The sequence below is a fragment of the Maylandia zebra genome, linkage group LG16 (assembly GCF_041146795.1).
Source record: "Maylandia zebra isolate NMK-2024a linkage group LG16, Mzebra_GT3a, whole genome shotgun sequence".
NCBI lineage: Eukaryota > Metazoa > Chordata > Actinopteri > Cichliformes > Cichlidae > Maylandia > Maylandia zebra.
This window is the reverse complement of record NC_135182.1, coordinates 23,139,903-23,163,687: the sequence shown is the minus strand read 5'-3', so window position 1 is coordinate 23,163,687 and position 23,785 is coordinate 23,139,903. Positions and strand designations below refer to the sequence as shown.

At 40.6% G+C, this 23,785-nt stretch overlaps 1 protein-coding gene across 1 annotated transcript; it reads left to right on the top strand.

The window, feature by feature from the left end:
• Window positions 1–3,533: 3,533 nt before the first annotated feature.
• On the top strand, window positions 3,534–23,641 carry trpm2 (transient receptor potential cation channel, subfamily M, member 2). Its single transcript, XM_076875109.1, has 32 exons — window positions 3,534–3,703; window positions 4,001–4,169; window positions 4,268–4,448; window positions 4,921–5,084; window positions 5,173–5,353; window positions 5,482–5,543; window positions 5,647–5,847; window positions 7,291–7,393; window positions 8,433–8,554; window positions 9,628–10,002; window positions 10,271–10,408; window positions 10,498–10,627; window positions 10,716–10,861; window positions 11,026–11,138; window positions 13,208–13,306; window positions 13,447–13,660; window positions 14,819–14,937; window positions 15,023–15,155; window positions 15,497–15,668; window positions 15,830–16,010; window positions 16,141–16,322; window positions 17,682–17,814; window positions 18,200–18,287; window positions 18,798–18,882; window positions 18,985–19,130; window positions 19,268–19,332; window positions 19,688–19,717; window positions 19,813–19,899; window positions 19,982–20,060; window positions 20,144–20,245; window positions 20,636–20,752; window positions 20,854–23,641. Exons 1-32 carry the CDS (start codon window positions 3,534–3,536, stop codon window positions 20,968–20,970), a joined length of 4,404 nt encoding a protein of 1,467 aa, XP_076731224.1. The 3' UTR covers window positions 20,971–23,641.
• Window positions 23,642–23,785: the final 144 nt, after the last annotated feature.

The following is a 23,785-nucleotide window of genomic DNA, read 5'->3' as shown; positions in this document are numbered from 1 at the left end:
CTTTTGTCTTGTCCCTACACCTGCAGGTAGAGCTGCTCCCAATCCTGGTTACAAAGACAAAGGCCATGCTGTGCAACATAAACTCCAGTACTGAGATCACATCTTCAGATTTTACCCTGACTTCAGTGCAGCCCAGTGTAATCGGTCTGGTGCATTTAAGAGATTCAAGCCTAAAGCCTAATGTACCATTTTATTCTAATCTTTATGCTCTAATTTCCGAGTAATTTTACTTTTAACGTAAATGCATTTTCATGCTTGAGTAAGACTTACTCTCTACCTTAAGTGACAGTTTAAGGTGTTTTTACTGTGTGCTCGCTGTAATTTTACTGAATGATCAGAGCGCTTCCTCCATCACTGGTGGAATTTTTTTGTTAAAGATTAAGATCAAGACAAAACCTCTAATATCATTTGCTAAATGCAATTTGAAAGAAATTTTAAAAATCATTCTATATCATCTATATCATTCCCAGTATGCCTGTCTGTTGTTAATACAAACAATGGTAGTAAGAAATGTATTTTAAATACCTCTATAATTATTCTCTTTGAGCTTGAAGGAGAGGTCAGAAGTCACATTTATTAAATTAACTAAATCTTTATACTGTGCTTTCTGTATGTTGACAATAAATACCACATTTAGTTAGTTTTTTGTCAGTTGTTGACCAATAAATCATTAAGTTGACCTTGGAGACCTTAGGGCATGGAGGTCAAATTTTAATGGACTGTCTACATGATCCCACTCTACACCTCTAGTAGGTTTTAGAAGAATTCATGCAAAACTCTTTGTGCTATCATGCTTACAGATTACGCATGCAAACTCTGCCAAAAACATGACCTTACTGGAGGCCAATTATAGAGCAGACACTGGACAATCATTACATTTATAGTGGATCAGCACTGATAACAAACTTTGTGTCAAAATATGTAACAGAAACTTAAATTTGATTACTTGCCGCAATAACCGCAGTATATTTATCTCCTGATAGTGAACCAGTGCTCAGTTCAGTAACTTGATCCCATCTGTGTTACCTGGCAACTAGTGCCATACCACATAAAACACACCGTTTTCATAAACCTGGGAATGTGCGACATTCAAAGAAGTCCCAAGAAGTGATTTCATGTCCTTCTTGTTGTATTTTTAAATGAAAGGAGGATCTAGGAGGTAAGTGTGTGTGTGTGTGTGTGTGTGTGTGTGTGTGTGTGTGTGTGTGTGCAAACGATTCTGTAAAGCGTTCTTATATATGATACTAAAATGTGTATAGGCATGTTACATAATTGGTGAATCTAATCTCATTCAGCGTGTTGAACTCACATTTTTGAATATACACTCATCGTCCGGTTCATTAGGTACACCTGTTCATCTGCTTGTTAATGCAGGTAATAAATCAGACAGTCACACGGTAGCAACCCAAAGTACTTCAATATGGAGACATGGTCAGAACAGCCTCCTGAGGCTCAAACTGAACATCAGGGAAAGAAAGGTGGTTTAAGTGACTGAACATGATGCAGTTGTTGGTGCTAGATTTTTTTCCCCAATGGTTTGAAAAATAGCAAAAATCCAGTGAGCAGCAGTTCTCTGGGTGAAAATGCCTTGTTGATGTTGCAGAATAGAGGAAAATAGCCAGACTGCATCAAGCTAATGGGCAGAAAACACAACACAAAAAATTCAAATAACTACTCGTTACAACCAAAGTATGTACAGGAGCTTCTCTGAGTGCACAGCTCAGATGGACTACAGCAGCAGAAGACCACACTGGGTGCCCCTCCTGTCAGCGAGGAAATGGAAATTGAGGCTACAATTCTTACATACTCACCAAAATTGGACAATGGAAGCTTGGAAAAATTTCTCGTCTCATGAGTCTGCTGCAACATTTGGATGTTGGACTCAGACTTTGGCGTTAACAACATTGCATGGACGCTTTGCATCTATGCTTTGGCTTGGTTGATGGTGGTGGGAGATCTTGTTACACTTTGGGCGCCTCATTACCAACTGACCACTGCTTAAACACTACAGCTGACCATGTCCATCCCTTTGATTGCGGTGTACCCAGATTCTGATGGCTGCTTCCAGCAGGATAATGCATTATGTCACAAGCTCAAATCATCTCAAACTGGTTTCTTGAATATGACACTGAGTTCACCTTAATCAAAAAGCATCCACAGTCACAAGATCTCAATCCAATAGAGCACCTTTAGTATGTGGTGAAATGGGAGATTCACATCATTCATGTGCAGCGAACTCCAGCAGCTGTGTGATGCTATCAACTAAACATGGACCAGAAATCTTGAAAGACAAAAGGGGGTCCAACCCAGTACTAGCAAGGTGTACCTCATGAAGTGGCCAGTGAGGGTATATCTCAGGCTATGTAACTGTGAGTAATACGAAGCCTGGCTAGATAGCAGATTATGTCATCTAGTGAAATCCCTTGGTGGTTTATATTGTTTTCTGAGGGAGGAGCCAGTTTAACAGTGTGATGTGATAAAGTCACGCAGCCTCTCACTCTCTCATGTGAGGCGTCTTGAAGGCTTCGTTGATGATGTCTGAAACAGCTGGTCAGTGTGGGCTTAAACATGTTGTGTTATCTGTGTGTAACTAGCTGTAAATTATTTCTTGTTGTTGTTTTTGGACGCTAGCTCTTCAAGAAATCTTTTACACAGCAAGCTTTTCTTTTTTTTATTATTGCGCTTTCAGATATGCTACCTAAATTTGAGAGCAAGGTTCACCCACACCAAGTGACTCAGCAGTTGCAGCAGCAAAAAACACATGGAATATATCAAGGATTGGTTTTGTATAAGGTGGGTGTTTATCTGTCACAAGCTTTTATTTTTCACACAGGATTAGGATTAAGAAAACTGGCATTGTAACTATATCATATCCATATTAAAAGTACTGTTTTCTAAACTTCACTATAAATGGGGTAATATATCAAAACCAAAAGTATTCATGTAATGACTTATATTACATTAACCTATCATGAGTTTCATATATACAATATTAATCTACAAAGTGTAGCTGGCAAATAGCTCCTGTGATGAAAAGTGCTGTATAGAGTGGAGGAGAAGCCAGACATCATGAAATCAAGATACTTAATTAAAATGTGTGAGCAAAGTAGAGTACAGTAACTGAATAAATGTGCTTTGATTTCTACTATTTCATGTTATGTTAAACCTAAACTGTCTTTCATGTTTTGTTCACAAGTATAATAGTTTGGCTATAATGATAGGAATTATTTTTAAATTGTGCTAGTTCCTTAAAAATCATTGCTCTTTTATGCCCTCATTAAGAAATCTGAGTGCAATTAACTCACTCATTAACGCATTTATGTGTTGATCCACAACCACTGCCCGACTGCTGCCTTTCCTCTACAGTAAGTATTAGGTTCGTGCAGCTTGCTCAGCAGCAACACAGCTCTGACATCACTGTTGCAATGTCGAGCACCCAAAGCGGTTGCTGCAGAGCCTCCTCTCTCCTGCCACTCTGGCAGACCTCATCCTAAGCTCGATCTCATCAACACAATTTCCCATGTTGTGCCAGGATGTCGGAAGCTGGCTTGGAGTCACGGCTAGTTCATACTCTGGCGGTTAACACAGCCAGACCCTCTAAACACCTTTTTCTGTCCCCTTCGTTCCAGCGCCTTGCTCTCGCCTCCTGGATCAAGGAAAACATTTGCAAGAAGGAATGCTGCTTTTTTGAAAAAGATGGAAGGTAAGCTGGGCTGCTCTGCACTATGCTGAATTGATGAGGACTGACTTAGGACTGACCTTCTTGTTGTTGCTGTAATAGAGTGGTGCTGTGGGGACAGTTACATGATAATGCAGTTTTCAGCTAAATAAAATACAGAATGCAAAACAAACTTTGAACACTAAAAAATGGGCATTTCTAAACAAATTAGCTTTTTAATTAAAACTACTGGATATCTGCAAAGCAGGTGAAGAAGAATTAATGTATTTATACTTTTTTAAATCTTAAACATTGGCTTCTGTTTCTCTACTGTTTCTGTAGTGGGGATGTGTGTAAGTGTGGCTACGCAAAAACTGATCATACAGACGAAGCCATCAAGCCAGAAGACTTCACAGGCGAGTCGTGGAACATACACAGACATGTCCGTGAAGCGCCCACTGACGCTTTTGGAGACATCAGCTTTGGTGGTTTGGGACAAAAGACAGGCAAGGTGAGCCAGTCCTTACTCTACATTATGTTACTGTGTAAATGCACATCTGCAAGTCTTTATGCCATCCTTTAAATCTGTGTGTACATGTCCACCGTCAGTACGCCCGAGTGTCCACAGACACCAGCCCTGAGATCCTGTACCAGTTATTGACTGAACAATGGAAACTGTCCCCCCCCAATCTACTGATCTCAGTTACCGGAGGAGCCAAGAATTTCTATCTGAAGTCTCATCTTAAGAACATGTTCCACAGAGGGCTGATCAAAGTGGCCCAGACAACAGGTCAGCCAGAACAAGAGCAAGCGAGCAATAGATTTGTGTGTGAGAGATCATTCATTGCACAGAAAGTAGTGTTTTTATGGCTACGTGCCACCTCCCGTGCTTCTGTTCTGTTCATTTTGGTAGTCAGATAGACTTCAGCTATATGTAGTTTGCGTTTGTACTAACTGTAAAAACAGTAAAAACTTGTAATTCTAGCATCCTGAATATCTCTCCTGGTTTCCTGGTAACCTTGCGGACTTGTGAAGCTTTCAGAAAATGATTGCTCCAGGCCCAGAAACAGTCCCACACTCAACCCCCCCCCCCCCATTAACCACCCCCACCCCCCTTTTTTTGCATGATTTTTAGGTTGTTTCCAGAAAAACATTCACATAGGAGTCCTATCTTTAAAGTCAGGACTGTAAGGCTCTTAATATTGACTTTCATATTTTAGAGATATTTTGTTCTACTGGTGAATATGCTGCTTTGTACGCAGGTGCATGGATCATCACTGGTGGTACCCACGCAGGTGTGATGAAGCACGTGGGGCAGGCTGTGAGGGACTACGCCATGAGTAGCTCCATGCAGGGCAAGATTGTAACTATTGGAGTGGCAACATGGGGGATAATTCATAACAGGAAAGCACTGGTGCATCCAGAGGTAGGACAAACACTTATGGTGAGATGGCATCATCTTCTTAGCATTCGGTTACTGTAAATTCTTCTCACTCTCCGTCTTTTTCCTTTAGGGATGCTTCCCTGCCCATTATTTGATGGACACTGGGAACCAGGGCCAACTATCCACTCTCGACAGCAACCATACCCACTTCCTACTGGTGGATGATGGAACCCACGGACATTATGGTGTAGAGATTAAATTGCGTAGCTGCCTAGAGATGTGGATCACCAGAAAGTGTCTTGGAAATAAAGGTTAAAGATAACAGATGTAGTATCTAAAAAATCAATAAGACAACACAGATATTTATTGAAATATGATAATATATCTTTCAAGCTTTTGATATATATATTTTTTAATTGATCAAATATTTGATCTTTAGGGACTGGTGTGACTATTCCTGTGGTGTGTGTGGTTTTGGATGGCGGACCAGGCACGCTGAATGTGAGTCAGCTGTTTTTTGGCCTCTCTCCCCCAGTGTCAGTGTCAGTGTGTGTGTGTGTGTGTGTGTGTGTGTTGTATAACTGCCCTGTGTGTCTCCTCTCAGACCATCTACAATGCTATGCTCCATGGAACACCATGCGTGATCTTGGAGGGCTCTGGGAGAATAGCAGATGTTATTGCACACGTGTCAGGACTGCCACTAATCCGAGTCACTATTGCCCTCATCCAGCAGTTGATGAAGAAGTTTTTTGGTCAAGAGTATGAACAATTCTCAGATGGCAAAATCATAGAATGGACCAAGAAGGTATGTAAATATACTGAATACCATAAAATTACTGAACTTACTATAGAAGCTATTTTGCCCAAAGTGTGGAGTTTGCATGTTCTCCCCGTGTTTGCGTGGGTTCCCTCCAGGTACTCCGGCTTCCTCCCACCGTACAAAGACATGCAGTTTGTGGGGATAGGTTAATTGATTAATCCAAATTGCCCATAGGTGTGACTGCGGGAGTGAATGTGAGTGCGAATGGTTGTCTCTGTGTGTTAGCCCTGCGACAGACTGGCAACCTGTCCAAGGTGTACCTGCCTCTTGCCCTATGACAGCTGGCATAGGCTCTGAAAAGGATAAGCGAATGGATGGATGGATGGATGGATATTAGACAACCACCCAGACTTATGTTTATGCAATAGCTGCCCTAAATTGACAGTGTAAAAGCAGTGTTTTCATACATGCCTTACTTGGATGGTCATGAGTCATATTTTGTGACTGATCTAGTAGTTGACATTATCATCTCAGATGATGTTTTCTGTGTTAGATATTGCCACAATGTATGTACACCAATCAGGTATAACATTATGACCATCTGTTTAATATTGTGTTTATCCTCCTTTTGCTGCCAAAATGACTCCGACCCATCGACCTTGACATGGAGTCCACTAGATCCCTGAAGGTGTCCTGTTATAGCTGCAAAAATATGTTAGCAACAGAGCCTATAAGTCCTGTTAATTGTGAGGTGGGCATCCATGTACATAGGTTTTTTTGTTCAGTCATTATCAGTCTTTATTTCCCCAATAGATGCTCGATTGGGGAAATTGAGCTCTGGGGAACTTGGAGGCTAATTCAACACCTCAAACTCGTTGTTGTGCTCCTCAAACCATTCCTGGACTATTTTGCTTTGTGGCAGGGAGAATCATCCTGCTGAAAGAAGCCACACCCATCAGGGAATACCATTTCCATTAAAGGTTCTACATTGTCTGCAACAGTTCTTTGCTAGTTAGTACATTTCCAGGTAATATCCACATGAATTGCAGGACCCAAGGTTTCCCAGCAGAACATTGCACAAAGCATCACACTGCCTCTGCTGGCTTGCCTTCTTCCCATATTGCACCTTATATATATTCGATATATATTCGATTCCTCTAAGGTCCTCACCCCCCTGTGTCTAAGTCTCCTCTCCCTTCATGTGTTTCATGTCTGCTTGTCTTATGTCAGATTTAGGTCTATTACATTTGCTGTTCACATTTTTCTTTGTCAGGATGACACCTTCATCTTCATCACCATGCATCTTCAGTAACATATGTTGAACAGCACAGTTTTAGCTGCAGAACTGTTTCCTGCAGCTAAATGACTAAATATCAAAGATGAAAATATTTGCACGAAGTTTGTTGTGTGCTCACCAGAGATGTCTGAGCCAGAGCCAAAGAAACAGTGGTTCCAGTATTTAAACGTTTTTCTTTATTGAATTTGTAGATTCAGGACATCATCAGGATGTCACACCTGCTGACAGTGTTCAGAGTGAGCGAGGACTATCACGGGGATTTGGATGTGGCCATTCTTCAAGCACTACTCAAAGGTAAGAATATGGATTTGAAGCAAATGCCCGGATCCTAACCAGACAGCCTTGATGTCTTTAAAAATGTGCCATGCTTCCTTCAGACTAATAACGCCTCATGATATTCTGAAAAAATACCTAAGAAACCCATTTAAACCAAGCTTAGCAAAGAAATCTGAGCTAAAGTGCACTGAAACCGTAAGTGAGTCCACCACACTGGACATTCACTTAATCTTTTGACCGTGATGAGTCATCATTCTAGTTTATCAGCTTTGTCCAGACTTTCCATCCATCTGGGTAATTAAACCACATTATCTGGGCGCCTTTCTGCTATCTCAGCTAATGTAGGTCATCCAGTGTCTCCCATTATAGTCACATGACTACAGTCCTGATAGTACAACTGGAAATTTTCCTGTACTAATCCATCAAGAACACTATAATAGAAAAATAATTGGTTTATGTTTGATATTTGGTTTTGATGATAAACCAAACACGTCCATGCTTCCATCTTGTCAGACTGGACTCTTGCTTGTCTTTTTGTTGTAATATAAATATTTTTAAAAGATTTGCTGGGGGAAAAACATCATTCTCAGATGTGTAAGAATTTATTTAAAAATCAATTAGATTAGTCATTGGATAAATGAAAAAAACAACTTTTTACATTCAAATAGTAAATGGCCTGTATTTGTATAGCGCTTTTACTAGTCCCCCCTAGGGACCCCAAGGCCCTTTACACACCCAGTCACACACTGGTGAAGGCAAGCTACAGTTGTAGCCACAGCCACCCTGGGGCAGACTGACAGAAGCGAGGCTGCCATATCGCGCCATCGGCCCTTCTGGCTAACACCAGTAGGCGGTAGGAGAAGTGTCTTGCCCAAGGACACAACGAGTGAGACTGTCTGAGCCGGGGCTCGAACCGGCAACCTTCCGATTACAAGGCGAACTCCCAACTCTTGAGCCACGATCGCTCCGATACTATCTAAAATGCACCGAGCAGTGGATGAGCTTTTTAGAGAGACAAGAGACAAATAAATCGAATCACTGTAAATTCTCCTTTCAGCCTCAAGATCCAGTGAATTCCTGGAAGTTGAATGCTGGAATAGGCAGCTGGAGCTGGCTATAACCTGGAACCGGGTGGATATAGCTGAGACTGAGATCTTCACTGAGGAGAGCCAGTGGAAGGTGGGTTTGTCTTTTAAATAGAAAACCAACATCACTCTCTGATCAGTTACCCAGATAGTGTTTTTTCTCCCCCATTTCCTGCTGAACATCAATAAGAAACATCAGTTCCTCCAAATAACTTTATCCCTTCCTTCTGTCCTGCTGGCTGCAAGTAATGCTGAATTTTATTCTTCTGTAAGGCAAGGCACCTAAGCCTTGCACCTGGTGATGTTATTCTAAAATGTAATTCTGTTTGAATTATGTAAAAATAAAATAATAAATTAACGTTTTTATATTTCTTCTCTACTTACTTTCAGTTTACACACTTTTCTTGGACTTCATGCACACTGCTTTTCCAGTCTTTTCTCTAACATTTAACCTTCTTTGTAAAGTATATCACTCTGTTGCTAGTAAAGCTGTCCATGTTTCTGATTGGTTACATGCTTCCCTTTTGTGCAAACAAACTCATAGCTAGATTGGGAAACTCTGGGTTGCCTTATTTAGTTGATACCTACCTCTTGTGTGACTGCTTAGTCTGATTTCTGATGTTAGGGGGGAAAAGGGAATTGAAATGAAAGAGAAAAATCATGACCTTTACAGCACAGGCTTTGTGATTAAAAAGCATTGAAATCCTGGTTTGTATTAGTAAGATAAATTTATTGAATGGAAAAACTGAAATAGGTAATTATGTGAGCCTATCAGGTGCCAGACTGGCCACACATGCCATTTTCACTGGAGAAGTGAAAAACTGTAAATAATTGACATACATATAGGTTTAACTATAGGGAGAGTTTGCTGTGTTCGAAACTGGTTCCAAAGGTAAACGCAGCCCATATTATCAATACAGAAAGCCTTCTTGCCACCATAACACCATAAAGTCAGCTGATTCAGCAGCAGCATGCATCATATTATAAAGGTTTTACGAGTAGCAGAGAAGAGGTCTAGAAAGAAATAGCAGTCTGCTTTTCCTTCATTTTATTGTCTCCATGTTGAACTTTGCCATCACACCATCCTTTGTTTCTAAAACAATGATACTAGACAAAAAAACAACAAAAATTCTGATGATGTTGTTCTGATTTTTTTCCTGCTTCTAGTCCAACGACCTCCACTGGGCCATGTTCTCAGCCCTGGCTGGCAACAAGCCTCAGTTTGTGAGTCTGTTGCTGGAGAACGGTGTGAGTCTGAGGGATTTCCTGCAGGAGGAGGAAACTCTGTGTGAGCTCTACACACAGCTGCCCAGCTGCTTCTTTCTGCGCAAGCTGGCTAAGCGGATCCACAGTGCTCGACGCAGCGGGAGGCAAGCTTTCGGCATCAGACCTCGAGCTTGCAGGGAGCAAGGCGAAAAGATCTCCTTAACTTATGTCTCTGATGTGGTGCGCCACTTGCTGGGGAAGTTCACCCAGCCCCTCTATCCTCCCTCCACCACCACAGACCAGTTAAACATGTCCATGGATGAAACGTCACTGTCAGTGAGTTAGTTCATCCACTCTGTTTTTTTGTTTGAAACACTGAATCTGTCTTTTTGCCAATTAATCACGTGTTGTATCTTACCCAATTTTATTTTTTATAATTTGAGAAAGCTTATTTTATGGAAATAGATGTTAGTAGGAGTAAAATATTCAGTAAATATGCAAAGTATTTAGACTGAATATGCTGTAGGGTATCATTATATCAGAAATCCTGGCATTGTGAACATTAATCATATAATAATAACAGACTCCTTCACTTTCTTTTTAGCCGTCTAAAAGTCAGACAAGTTCCCAAGCTCAGCTCAGGGAGGACAGTCCTGAAACACAGAGGGACCCGGGCACAGACCTTTTCCTTTGGGCTGTCGTCCAGAATAACAAGGAACTGGCTGAAATTGCCTGGGAGCAGGTGACGAAAGCACTTCTGGAAACTTCAACCATAGCTGCTTGCGTGGCGTGTTTATGACCTCACATCTTTCTGTATCTGTGTACTAACAGTGTAGGGATTGTATGTCTGCTGCTCTGGCTGCCAGTAAGATCCTGAAGAAAATGGCACGAGAAGGAAGCGATGCAGATGATGCAGAAGAAATGCGAGAACTCGCCAATCACTATGAGAAACATGCCATTGGTATAACACATATCATAACATGGCTGAATTGACCGTGATTGTTATGGAGCTTGAATTTATCCTCAGGCTGCGTATATGTGTGTCCCAGGTGTCTTCACCGAGTGCCACAACAGTGACGAGTCGCGCGCTAAGAAACTGCTGGTTCGCATGTCACACTTGTGGGGCAGAACGACATGCCTGCGGCTGGCACTCGAGGCAGATGACAAAAACGTCATAGCTCAGTCTGGTGTTCAGGTAGAGGAAATTTTAGATTTTTCTAGAGGGGATTGCCAGTGTGTTATACATCACAATGTTGAGTAGATCAATTAAAGTTACAAAATTAAGAAATCGCTCAATTTAATTTCAAACTTTTTCTTGGTGCTGCATTATAATGCAGTCTGTGTAAACGTGTCTTTCAGGCTCTGCTGACTCAGATCTGGTGTGGTAAGCTTTCAGTAGAGAACCCTGTGTGGAGAGTGCTGATCTGCATGGTGTTTTTCCCTCTTATCTTCACTGGCTTTCTGTGTTTCAGGTGAGACCTGCCAGCCAGCTAAGGGGTACAATGGCTTGTACAATGCTACTGTGTTTATATGTGTTTTTATTAACACTGGCAAACAGAATGGAGCAAAATAGAGATAAGATAAATAAATTCTTCCCAAGTGAAGAAAGGAAGCATAGCATATGTAAATGACTACTAGGGAGTTGGATGGGCTGGCTTTAGACCACACACAAAAGGCTTTTTTGCCTAATAATGGATAATGCCATGCTACTGTACAGATGTGTTTGAAGTAGGTTAGAGCAAGTGGTAAGGAAAGTGATAAATAGACTGCATCAACGCAACACTGGTCACATTTTTTTTTCCTGGCATCTCCATTCTACCATCTCAAAACAACCCTGAAGAAAATAAACATTACTATACAAAAGGAAAAACCCTTCATTTGGTTGTACCCAATGATGCAATCAATGACCTCATGACCTTATATAAAAAGGAAGTGCCAGTTCGGCCCCTCCCACACACCTGTTTTGGCTGTATGACCAGAACAAAGGGACAAACAAAGGTAATTATAACCAAAGCAACAAAAGCAAACATAATTTACCGTGTCATTCTGCCTACGGCAGAAAAAAATTCAAACCACCTGATGGTTAAGTAGTATTTGCTTTAAAAGCATATGCATGGATGTAAACTGTAACATAACGCTACCACAAACAAACCCAGGAGAGTATGCAGAGCAAAGTTACACCAGCAATGTCTAAACTAAAGCATTATGGCCAACTGTAAAATAACATGGGATAAATCAATATGTTTAAGGCACAAGTGGTAAATAAGTTCAAGCCTACCACTTTGTCACAATACATACATATTAAAAGTTTTACTTTAACTTAATTTTAAACATACACAAATACATAAATATACAGTAAGCCACCAATGTAATGTCCAGGCACAGACAACTCTCACTTGTTTTCATTTGACAGAAACTGACTAAATATACCGTACAACACATATCTACAACTGTGTCATCTAAAATGACTCCTGATTCATCTTTCATACACCATGGAATTGCTGCCATGTGTGGATGAATTTTTAAAGCAAATAAGAAGGATAAAGGAGGGAAAATGCAGATAAAGCTTTCATCAGTGCATTCAGGGGAAAAAATGAAGTCACTTTCCAAGATTTAGATGTGTATTTTGCTGGAAGTTTCCCTGACAGAGATTAGCTATATGGCCAAACAATAGTTAACATCCAAAAACCCATAGGAGGAAAATCTGACAACAACACCATGGATGCTAAACAGAAGTTCACCGAGAGAAACGTGACAGTTTACACAGTGACTAAGTGGAGATTCTTACATCTGGTGTAATGTAAGGATGTGTGTGACTAATTGTTACTACTGTCGGTACTAGATGTACTTGTACTTTAATCTAATTGTTAACGTCTCAATTGATGCCAAAAACTGGAAAATTGTTGTGTCCTAAATGTTATGCCTAACCTCCTTTTTAAGCCTGTTATTGTTACTTATTATTTTAAATCACAGATACAAGTGGCGGAAATTAGCTTTCTTCTTTAGAAATAGGTTGAGGAGTCATTCAGGAGGTACTCAGAGTAGAGCCGCTACTCCTCAATGTCGAAAGGAGCCAGTTGGGGCAGTCGCCTCCCGGGCATGTCCTACTCTGAGGAGGCCCTTGGGTAGACCTTGGACACACTCGGTTGGCCACTGTGTTCCCCTGGATAACCTGGAGGAGGTGGCTTGGGGAGAGGGAGGTGTAGACTTCTCTGTTTAGGCCCCCCGTGACCCAAAGGAAGAAATGGATGGATTATTTATCGTTTTAGATTTTAACTTTAATTGAGATAGTTGTTATGAATTATAGAGCAATGCGTATTCTTCATAATATGCTGAACAATGTTCATAATGCGAGGTGCCACGCATTTAAACTACGATTCATTATTGACGAATGTGATTAATGGTTTCAAATGCCTTTGTTTGGAGGGTTTTTGACATTGTTAATTAAACAATGCCCCAATTTAACTTTCTGCTTGTATTCTTTTTAATAATAATACCTGATTGAGTTTCAGCTGTGGTCAAAAGTGTAACTTTTCCACAGACATGATGAAATCATCCAGAGAGAAACTGCAAAAGACGAGGAGATGAAGACAGTGGAGACCCTGACAGGAAGCACACTTAGAAGAAATGGTTATGGCCCGTATGTACATACTTGTTCCTTAATGCAAATATCAACCCTCATCGCTGCATGACCTTAAATGTCATTTGAAGTTGAATAAACAGTGGATACATGAAAACATGGCATTGTCTCTCTAACTGCAGTGATCTTTCTGTCCACAGCTTGAAGCCCATGAAGCCTCTGGGCTGCTGGTCCAGGCTGATGTACCTGTACACCTCCCCACAGGTTAAATTTTACTGGAACATTGTATTTTATTTTGCCTTCCTCTTCCTGTTTGCTGTGGTGCTGATGATCGATTTCCAGAGCACGCCCTCTGCTGGTGAGCTGCTGCTCTACATCTGGCTGCTCTCGTTGGTGTGTGAGGAGATCAGACAGGTGAGAAACTGTGGCTCAGACCCACAAATGATACAAAACAACAAACAAATAGCCTTTTTTTCTCTTTGTGTGCACTGTACTGTATTGTAGAGAGACAGTCTTTGAATTTTTCAACACAGACAGTGGCCCCATTCACCTTTAGAGGCTCAAATGTCTAAAAGGTCAGCAGTAAGAAATGGTGAGTACCCTTCTTCTTTTAGAGGAGGGAGCAGTGTAACAGAGCAAGTCCACAGAGAATAGAAAACCTTTGTAGTTGTAACAAATGCAGCAAAAACGAATGCATTTAAAATAGGACAGAAAAGAATAAGCATGCGCCTGAAAAGGAAGCATTACACAAATAAATAAATATAAAATTACATCAGGGTAATCTTTGGGGTAGTATGAATGACATTGTTTCACCAGTGAGAGTAATTATTGCACCAGAATGAATATAATTATCTTTGAAAGTAATTACCTTTAGTAGTCATTTCCCTAAAAGGTAGTCATTATATAACCTGTAAACAGACATTTACTCCTAGCTGAAATTCACTGTGTAAATGGCCCTGGGAACGAACTGTCTTTGAGTCCTTAAAATGCTCTGAAGGTCCCGCTCCATCCAGAGGGTAGCAGGTCAAACAGGAGGTGTCCTGGATGTGAGGAATTATAGCAAGTGTGCAGCCCTAAGAGGTGACAGGAGCTGGCAGTGGGAGGGTAAACAGCAATCCATGGTTTTCTGTGCTGTGTTGATGACCCACTGAAGAGCTCTGTGATCTGTTACTCAGAGATACGATATGCCATTACGTTCTAAGCAGAGGAGCTTAAAAGGCAAGGCCTGCAGCTTGTAGGCTCCAGCAGTTGTAGTCGCTGTTGTACCTTCTTAATAACCCACATGGTGCTGGCAGGAAAGGTCTTCAGAGGATTTCTGGGTGTGACCCATTTTAACACAGTTCCCCTTGATGTACAGAGGGCAGTCAATTTGTTTACCTACCTAAATCCTGTCCCTGAGTAACTCCCTTTTTCTGTCTTTTTTTGTTGTTTTCATTTCAAAGGCTTCTTTATCCTTTAATGATTTATTTATTGATTAGAAAGTAATCAAAATAATTTAAATGATAGGTGATTGTATGTCGAATGCTAAGTAATATAAAATCCTCTTATGTCTAATTCTCTTTTCTCTTTCAGCTCTTTCATGATCCAGATGGTTTTGGGTTTCGTAAGAAAGCCAAGATGTACATCAATGAGTTTTGGAATATTTTAGATGTCCTCTCCATCGTCCTGTTCCTTATCGGCCTTGCATTTAGGTGGGTTTTTGCTCTCTAAGACAGTCTGTGGAAATCAATCCACCCACTGCATTATCTATGAATCACCAAGCTTTTCCTACTTCAGGCTGACAACCGAGCTGTTTTATCTGGGTAAAATCATCCTCTGCATCGATTTTGTGGTCTTCTGCCTCCGTCTCATGGCCATCTTCACGATCAGCCGAACCCTTGGACCCAAAATCATCATAGTCAGAAAGATGGTGAGGGGTTTACAGAACAAATACAAAGCATGCTGACCTGAGGTTTTATGGCTACACCAAAAAAACACGCTTACCTAATACAATAAGAGGTTTCTACCTCACCGAGCCTCGATCATAGTCTGCAGATGAAATGTAGTCCTTGTGTTTCAAAAAGGTGTTTTGAACACTTGGATCATTTTGTTACCACACTTATTTCAGTCAGTCAGACCTCAACTTTGTGTTCAGCTACACTTTATTTACTCCCTAAGCATACATGAGATGTCAGAATTTGCAACCGTGTTTCTAAATGTGTCAATTTCTGAGTGTTTCTTGCTTGTGATTGGTGCCTTTCTATCCTCCAGATGATGGACATGTTCTTCTTCATGTTCCTCCTGAGTATCTGGGTGGTGGCTTATGGTGTCGCCAAACAAGGCATCCTCATCCACAATGAAAATCGTCTGGATTGGATCATCCGTGGGGTGCTTTACGAGCCATACCTCATCATATTTGGCCAGTTTCCCAAAAATATTGATAGTGAGTGGATTTTGAGAATCTTATACTTTAAAAAATATATATATATTTTTTTTATTTTAGCTGTAATAATTTGTTTCAGTATTTTGTTACACATATTTATTCTCCTCCAAAGGCTTCAACTTTGCTCATCACTAATGAGGATGTCATTTTTCTTCCTGCAGACACTGAGTTTGACATGAACTCTTGCAGCGTGAATGCTACAGATCCCCTGAAGCCTAAATGTCCCGTGTTGAACGAAAACCAGAGCCCGGTCTTTCCTGAATGGCTCACCATCATCATGCTTTGTGTTTATTTGCTCTTTGCCAACATACTGCTGCTCAACCTCTTAATAGCAATTTTCAAGTGAGTCCTCCTTGTCATCAAAGTGTATGAGCTTTTCTGTCATCTTACTGTTTTAATGATGATGATGATGAGCCCTCGCCTTTTTTTTATTTTTAAACTTCCTTATGTTTCGTGTTATCGTCCCGCACAGCTTTACATTTGAGGAAGTCCAGGACAACACAGACAAAATATGGAAGTTTCAAAGATACGAGTTAATTAAGGAGTACCACAGTCGACCTGCTGCCCCTCCTCCTTTCATCATCCTCAGTCATATCTACCTCTTCATCAGAAGCATGGTGCTGCGGAGGCCCCCCAAAATATACAAAGAGTTCAGTAAGTGCTGAAGTGTTTATCCACACCTTTGCAGACTTTTGTGTAATTAAAAATGCTTCATTATTTATGTACATGGCTACAGACCACCCACATACAGGGTACCCCAAAGGTGAAGAAGAAGAGAACTTGTAGGCGTTCACATGCCACGAAGGCAGATTTAAATTTGTGCCTGCAACTTCAGACTCAAGGTATGAAAGATGGTAGCTAGACCTATGTATGGTGAAAACGCTAAGGAAAGAGATGGGATCTTTTTAAAAAGGTCATCCTCTTCCTCATCACCTCAAGCTTCATCTCCTGAACTGAAGTCAGTGCTCTAGCACACAAAAACATATCAGCAGATTAGCCATGCAACCCTCGCATCTTTGTACAGCAGACAGTGAGTCGGCTAAACAACAGCTGCTTTTACTCTGGCATCACTCCATCTAATGTTAGGCTCAAGTGTCCTAAAGATCCCACTTTCCCTCTGATGAACAGTTTGACCATATTCTCACATCGTGTGACAGCTGATTTGCTAAGTGTCCAAGTCCAATACCAACTTATCTAGAATTATGCACCTAAATTGGGAGAGTTTAGAAAATAGAACTCAGTTGATTGCAATCTACTGACATCTAGTGGTGACGTTTAACTCACTGTAACTAAAACTATGAAATAACAAGATCAAAAGATCTAATATTGTATTTTCTGTCACATAAAACTGTTTCTTGAGTGACCAGTGGAGTGAGTATGGCTCCAAAAGCAGGTCAGTCATGTGAGCAAAACCAGATCACATGACTGAAATCCCACATTTAGGTCACATCAAAACAAGTATCTCAAATGCAGGTGAAGGCTTCCGTTTTCAAAACTAGATCTAAACACAAGTTTCAGAGCTTTTAGCCACATCTCATGGTGTTCGTCAGCAGGTGAAGCTTGCCCGGTTGCCATGGAGATGGATCAGTTTATCCCCATCATACTGTAACCAGAGTATGACCCTTTATTTATCTCATTAATGCAGATGATCTCCTCTGCCTCTGCTCATGGTCGACAGATTTTTACCTGTTTTTGGTGCTGTTGAGAACGTGGCAGTGAAGATGCTGAAAGTTTAATGTATTCAGAGGTCATCTGCAGACCCTGACAGTGCTTTAAACAAAAACCTAATTTGTGTTTTAAAAAGATTATTATAACTATAAAATACTATAAAATACAGAAAAAAAAAACCCCCAAACTGAACATGAACTGAAAAGAAAAGGTCGCTGAGCAGCTAGTATTTGCTCTTTCTGTTTAACTCACTCCCAGTTTATCTGTTGTGCAGGGTTTTCTGTCCGCATGGATGTGCAGAATTAGGTTATGCAGTGATTCAAAGCATGTGATGCTGTTTTTCAGAGAATGAGCTCAACCCGACAGAGGATGAGGAGCTGCTGACCTGGGAGTCCTTGATGAAAGACAGATACTTGGTGTCTGCACGGCAGGAGCAGAGCCAGAGCACGGAGAGACGCATCCTGGACACAGCCCAGAAGTAATCTCACAGTAATGTAGCTGAAAGTCGCTGTATGTGTGCTGTCTATGCATCATCACACCAGTTTCCATAAAACGGAGTGAGCAGTCCAGCCAAAATGTGATTGCACGTTCTTTTTTTTAATGAGCTTTTAGAGACCAAAGGACCAATTTGCATGCATAATCACCTTATGTATCACACACAGTTGGATAGATTTAGGGTAATTTGAGATATTTTCTGTCCAAGGACTTGGATGTGGCTGCTTCACCAAACAATATTTACATAAAAATGATTGAAATCACTCTGTTATTAAAAAAAAGTAGTATATAATAATTTCCTGTTTGTTTTATTGTAAAGACTGATGATTTTCTTTAAGTAATTTTCAAACTGACACTTGTTTCTGCAGGGTTAACATCATAACTGATCTGCTGGAGAGAAATGGGGAAACGAGCGCTGCTGCCATGCTGAAAAGACTGACTCAACTTGAAGAGCAGGTTGTGGCCTGATTTCTTTTGGTTGGCACTAATGTTGCACCTGTGTCTGTAATATGTCACGATATGCTAATGGAGGGTGACCTGAGGCACTAAAGACACGGCACGCTTTTTGTGGCACGCTCTTGTGTGTCAGGGGTGTGAATTTTAGACTTTGAACTGCATTTTTAATACATTTTATGGCTTTTCCTACTGATAAACACCTCCCCCATTTCCATTCATACTACACCAAAGTCATAAAGTAGCAAATAACCAATTAAGTGGCATAAGATTCCTGTTTTCTTCACTATCTAATGCAGAAATGTGTACTTATACAGTGGGTTCACAGTTAAACGAAAAAAATCTCTATCTCGGGGATTAAACGTGTAGTTACACTTTACACTGACAGAAATAGGAGTTTCACTGCTCTGACCCACTTAAGATCAAACTTAGCTATACGTGTAAAATTACTTTGACGTCCTTGATCTAAGCAGCTAACAGAAGTAGTTGATCCACTTTCCTTTGTCTCATCAGGTCAGCCAGTCTACTAAAGCCCTGCAGTGGATTATGGATAGTCTGAAATCTCAGGGTCTGCCCTCAAAAGACACACAGTCACGGAGTCAGTACCAAATTTAATTCACTATTTACATGTCACAGTTGTATGTTTGATAAATATTCTAAATCTGCTGCTGTTTGCGCACATTTTTGTGGTTACCTGCAGCTCCAGCTGGCGTAGATGAGACCCCAGATTCTTTCAGGAATACATCGGAGAAAGGAAGCGGTTTCCATGTGTATTCCCGTCAGTTTTCCTACCCAAACAGCAAACTCACGCGCTTCCCTGTGCCTGAGGAGAAGGTGCCCTGGGAGGTACTTATTATATATTTAAATATTATTAAATATTATTTTTTTCCACCACAAAGTCACCAGTTGCCACTCCTCAGAAAGTCACTGAACTGATAAATTGTCCAATAATTCTGGTGGTTTTTATCTCCTTTTTTTTCCAGGTCAGTTTCAGCTCATACAAACCAACTAATTATACCTCTGACGACAGCGAAGACCATGTGGATGGGTGTGTGAAGCCATACTTTCCTGTTTTCACTAGCGTTTTATTTGAGGACAGCGTAGAGTCTGTTTTTCACATGTCTAGAAAGCAACACTCTTCCAGTAGGTTATAAGTAATCATTGAAAGGGATTATTTTGCGTGAGTATACACATTGTGTTTTTAACCTGCATATTATATCCATAAAAACATTAATTAGCAGGCAATGAATGGGCCTCGGTGACAAGTGAATTACCAGTTTTCAGGTCGAATCTATTTGAACACAGTAAATAAGCTTTCTGGCCTAACTTTGACTTTATTGTGTAATTACAAGACCGGCTCCTCCAATCTCTGTACGCTCTTCATCTATTGTTTCTCCCTGCAGATCAGAACCAGAAGCCTTAGCTAATTACAGGTATGACACAAGAACAGATATAGAACCTATTCAGTATTACTTATAGTAACCTCAAAAGCATGTCTTGATGTCTGATAAGGAGCTTGTCATCTCAGAAACCCAGGGGGGAGGACGGGCATCAGTGGGCGTGGGGCACTGAGCCGCCTGGGTCCAAACCTCAGTGTAGAGCTTGTGATTACACGGTAGGTCATCTCAATGCCCCTGCAGAGGTTTTAAAAAGGTTGTTTTGCACAGAAATATCTGAGACTTTCCACTTATTTTTAGCTGGCGAGACAGCGAGAAGTCAGTTCTGGAGTACCTGGCAGTTTTTGACGAGAGTCGAAGAACTTTATCTTTACCTGGAGTGAGTTCCAGTCTTTGTCCATTTAATGTGGTTTATACATTTTTTTGCACTGTTCAATCACACTGTGGCTTTAAAACCTTCAGGGCCCTGTTGATTCTGCTGATAAACTGCCACCAACTCTTAAAAAAACGATGGGGAAAAAGCTGTATGAAACGATCAACGCAAAACTGTCAGAGGGAACAAAGGTAAGTCAGTGCAGCACTGTGGTGGTAAAGCTTTAAAGTAGCTGCAGGAGCAATGAAAACAAAGAACAGCTGTAAAGCACGACAGCTTTCGATAGAAGAACATGTCAACAGCTGTCACTGATAGCATTTTGAGAGAGCAGGAAGAACAGGCCCTCTGTTTGTCTTTGATATAAACACTGGTTAGTAAATTTAGTGATACAATAGAAAGCATTCGATTAAATATTACATTATAAAATAAAAAATGTAAACATCAAAGACAAATTACTTATTTCCTGAGCTGAGAAATGTTTGAATCATTCAAGAGAGAAGGGGAGCATCCTGCCAGGGCTGAAACGGTACATTAATATGATATCGATTAATTTGTTGATGGACGTGGTTGTTTGGTTTTAGGTGTTTGAGGGTTATGTGGATGACTGCAGGAACACGGATAACGCCTGGGTGGAAATGACTGTCCTAAACATTCACCTGGATAGAAAAAGCCAGGTGATGGTGGACATCAACAACACGGTAACATCGAGTGTTTTACAGCGTGAAGAATAAATTGGCTGGCCGACTGTTTTACATTTCCTCCTTTCTGCATTTACATGTTATTATCTGTTGCTTTTTAGGTGCTGAGCAGTAACGGTGCTCTTCAGTGGCAGGAGGTGAGCAGCAAAGCCACACTTAGCTCAAACCAAAGAGAGTCGCTGCGGCTGGCTGCTGCGCTGCACAACAGGAAGTTCTGACATTCACGACGCTGCGGCTGTAAATGTGCCTCTACATCTCCCCGTCACTGCTGCCTTTTCTTTAAATATGTCGATTAATTGTGTTGCACTGAAAGCCATAATCTACATTGTGCTGCTGCTGACTATGAAATGAATGTTGAACCTACACTGTTAACTGCTGCTCACTAAAAACAATCAAATATTAACATTCAGAGAAGAGTGGCTACTCCTCCACACTGAAAGGAGCCAGCTGAGGTGGTCTGGGTGGTCTAGGTGAGGTGTTTCAGGCATGTCTTATTGGGAGGAGGCCCCGGACAGCTGGATCAGCTGGGCCTCTCTGCTAAGACCCCCTGCAACCTGAACCTGGATAAGAAATTGGAGGAATAATTAAAGGGGACTAGTTATGTTGATTTCCAGCTCTCTATGTTTTTTTAAATTTCAATTCTACTAGAGTAGCTTTGCATGATTCACAGCTCAAAATAATCCTTATTTATCTTTTCCTGACTATGCAGCCCTTTAGACTCTCCCCTTTCTGTGCTCATACCATATTGGGGATATGTACTCAGTGATGACTTACAGAGCCAAGAATATTATAAAAACAAGCACTCAGATGACAGGGATTACTTGAACATATAGTGGCCTCATTATTAGAAACTTCAGTGATGTTTGATATGAGCCATTGTTACAGTATATGTGTGACAGAAAAAGTGGAACAGATCTCTTATAAGTGAACAGAGTTCACTAATGGCGCACAGGGTGCTTTAACTTACAGTTGTCTATTAGTATGTAGCAGTTATAGAGCTTATTCTTTTATAACACACAAGACAATCATCAGTAATAATAATAATCATGTTACAACTTGGTGAAATTAAATATTAATCTACATTTTTTAGATTGCCTTGATTCACCTTTATTTAATTTGGATATATTTTACTCGATTAATATTTTTTTTTATTCACTTGTATTGAAGCAGTTTGACTTTGTGGCACTGCTGCTTGCTTTCTCGCTGATATCACTATCTATCTCCGTTTCCCTGAGTTTGTTTGCGTGTTGCACTCTCTCCCGTCCTGTTTAAAAACAGAGAAGCTTGTGAAACACTTTTCTGCCCTGAGCTCAGCTTTTGTCCACCTGCCAAGCATGCAGCGCTGCGCTAGTTTCGGAGCAGCCTCCGCGGGCTCTCATTGGTGCAGCCAGAGGTGGCCAGACTACGCAGTATCGGTTTCACTCCCTCCCCCGGCTGCCCAATCGATCACCTGTCCCGGCACGAAATGATCACAAATCATCCCGATTGTGTCTGTGTGTGCTTGAAAGAGCAGTAACTTCTAAACCGCGTGGATTTGTTGTGACTTTATGACCTGAAAGTTGAACTGTGTGCGCCGAGCAGGCGCCAGAGTCCCGGCCTCCCTCCCTCTCTCTCTCAGTTGTTATTATTTGTATCTCCACCTCCCGGCAGCGCACGGACGCTATTTTTAGCCACAACGTCAAAGAGAGACAAAAAAACAAAACAAAATGAAGAGTTCCCACTCTGGAGCAAAAAACAACTGTCCTCACAGAGTCACTGTTAGTCTGAACAAAGGTTGTTACCTAAAGCTATATATAAAAAACATTTTAGTTCAATAGAACAAGAATAGAAACTAGATTTTTGAGGGGGATTAAAAATAACTGAAATGATTTGTGAATTTGGAAAAATGAAGTAAAATAAAAACCGGAAATAAACTTAGTTTTAATCTTTGGTAACGTTTGTTATCATAATCTGCCTGGTGAGGCTTTGAAGAGCATGTTTGTTACAAGACTTTAAGTCAGCTGCTTTCAGAAAGCTCTGCTTCCTTATTGTAACACCTACAGCGATTTCACTAAGTCTAGCCTCGGGCGTACGCCCTCGAATACAATAACCCTTCAAAAGAATAGAACCTAATGCTGAAACTAATAAGACTAAACTGAACTACAAACAAAAGTCACAATGAATACAATAACAATAAAAACTAAACGTAGAATAACTTGGGTGTGTATGTTGACAGGCCCCAAGTTATTTTAAACCAATAAAATGACATGTTATGCTCATCATTTTTTTCTATTGCTTTGTGTTTATCATACCAACACTGTTTATATTTTTCAATCATTTTTATGGTAAAATGAAATTAAGGCTTTTCTCTGACTCCTCTAGTGCACATTGAAGGGTCCCCTCATAGCTTCTGGGCCCTTGAGCTGCCCTGTGGAAAGTTGCGCCTTTGCACAGGTGTAAATATTTACCATGCTGTGTGAAATATACTCAATTATTGAGCCTTAAGAGAGAAAAAGAAGCACTGAAGCGATAGCCTTAAAATTAAAGAACACATGAGCCATTCCTTCAGGAAATTACTGCCAGTTTTTAAATTGAAATCTGATTTACAGCAGATGTTATTGGTTTACTTTGTGTAATGAAGTGGGGGCAATCAAGAAAGTCTTAGGGAGTAAAAACTGTTTATAGTATGTCATAGAAAATTAAGTTAGTCTCAAAGGGTGATGTAGTTTGTATGTCAAACATCTTTTATGCTCACATCTTTAATTTGAGCAAATTCAACTTTGGAAAAGCATTCAAAGCTCCAGATCAACTGTGTGTAAATTATATGATTTAATTCATCTCAATCTGTACAAATTATGAACAACATCAATACTGCATGGTGCATACTGTTGAATAAAACTGAATTGATTACCCGACTCCATGTTAATTCAGCAGAAAATAAAAATTAGATTTTATGAACAGATCATGTCTGACACGTGAAAATGTTGACCTGAAATGTAAAGTGGTCAAATAGATGTAAGAAGGCACAATATTTTCTTTTAAATAAACAGTTCA

Coding starts and splice junctions, on each gene's coding strand:
- trpm2 (XM_076875109.1), top strand. CDS start 3,534: ATGTCGGAAGCTGGCTTGGAGTCACGGCTAGTTCATACTCTGGCGGTT. Junction 15,669..15,829: donor GTTTCCCAAAAATATTGATA/GTGAGTGGATTT, acceptor TTCTTCCTGCAG/ACACTGAGTTTGACATGAAC. Junction 19,131..19,267: donor AGGAGAAGGTGCCCTGGGAG/GTACTTATTATA, acceptor TTTTTTTTCCAG/GTCAGTTTCAGCTCATACAA.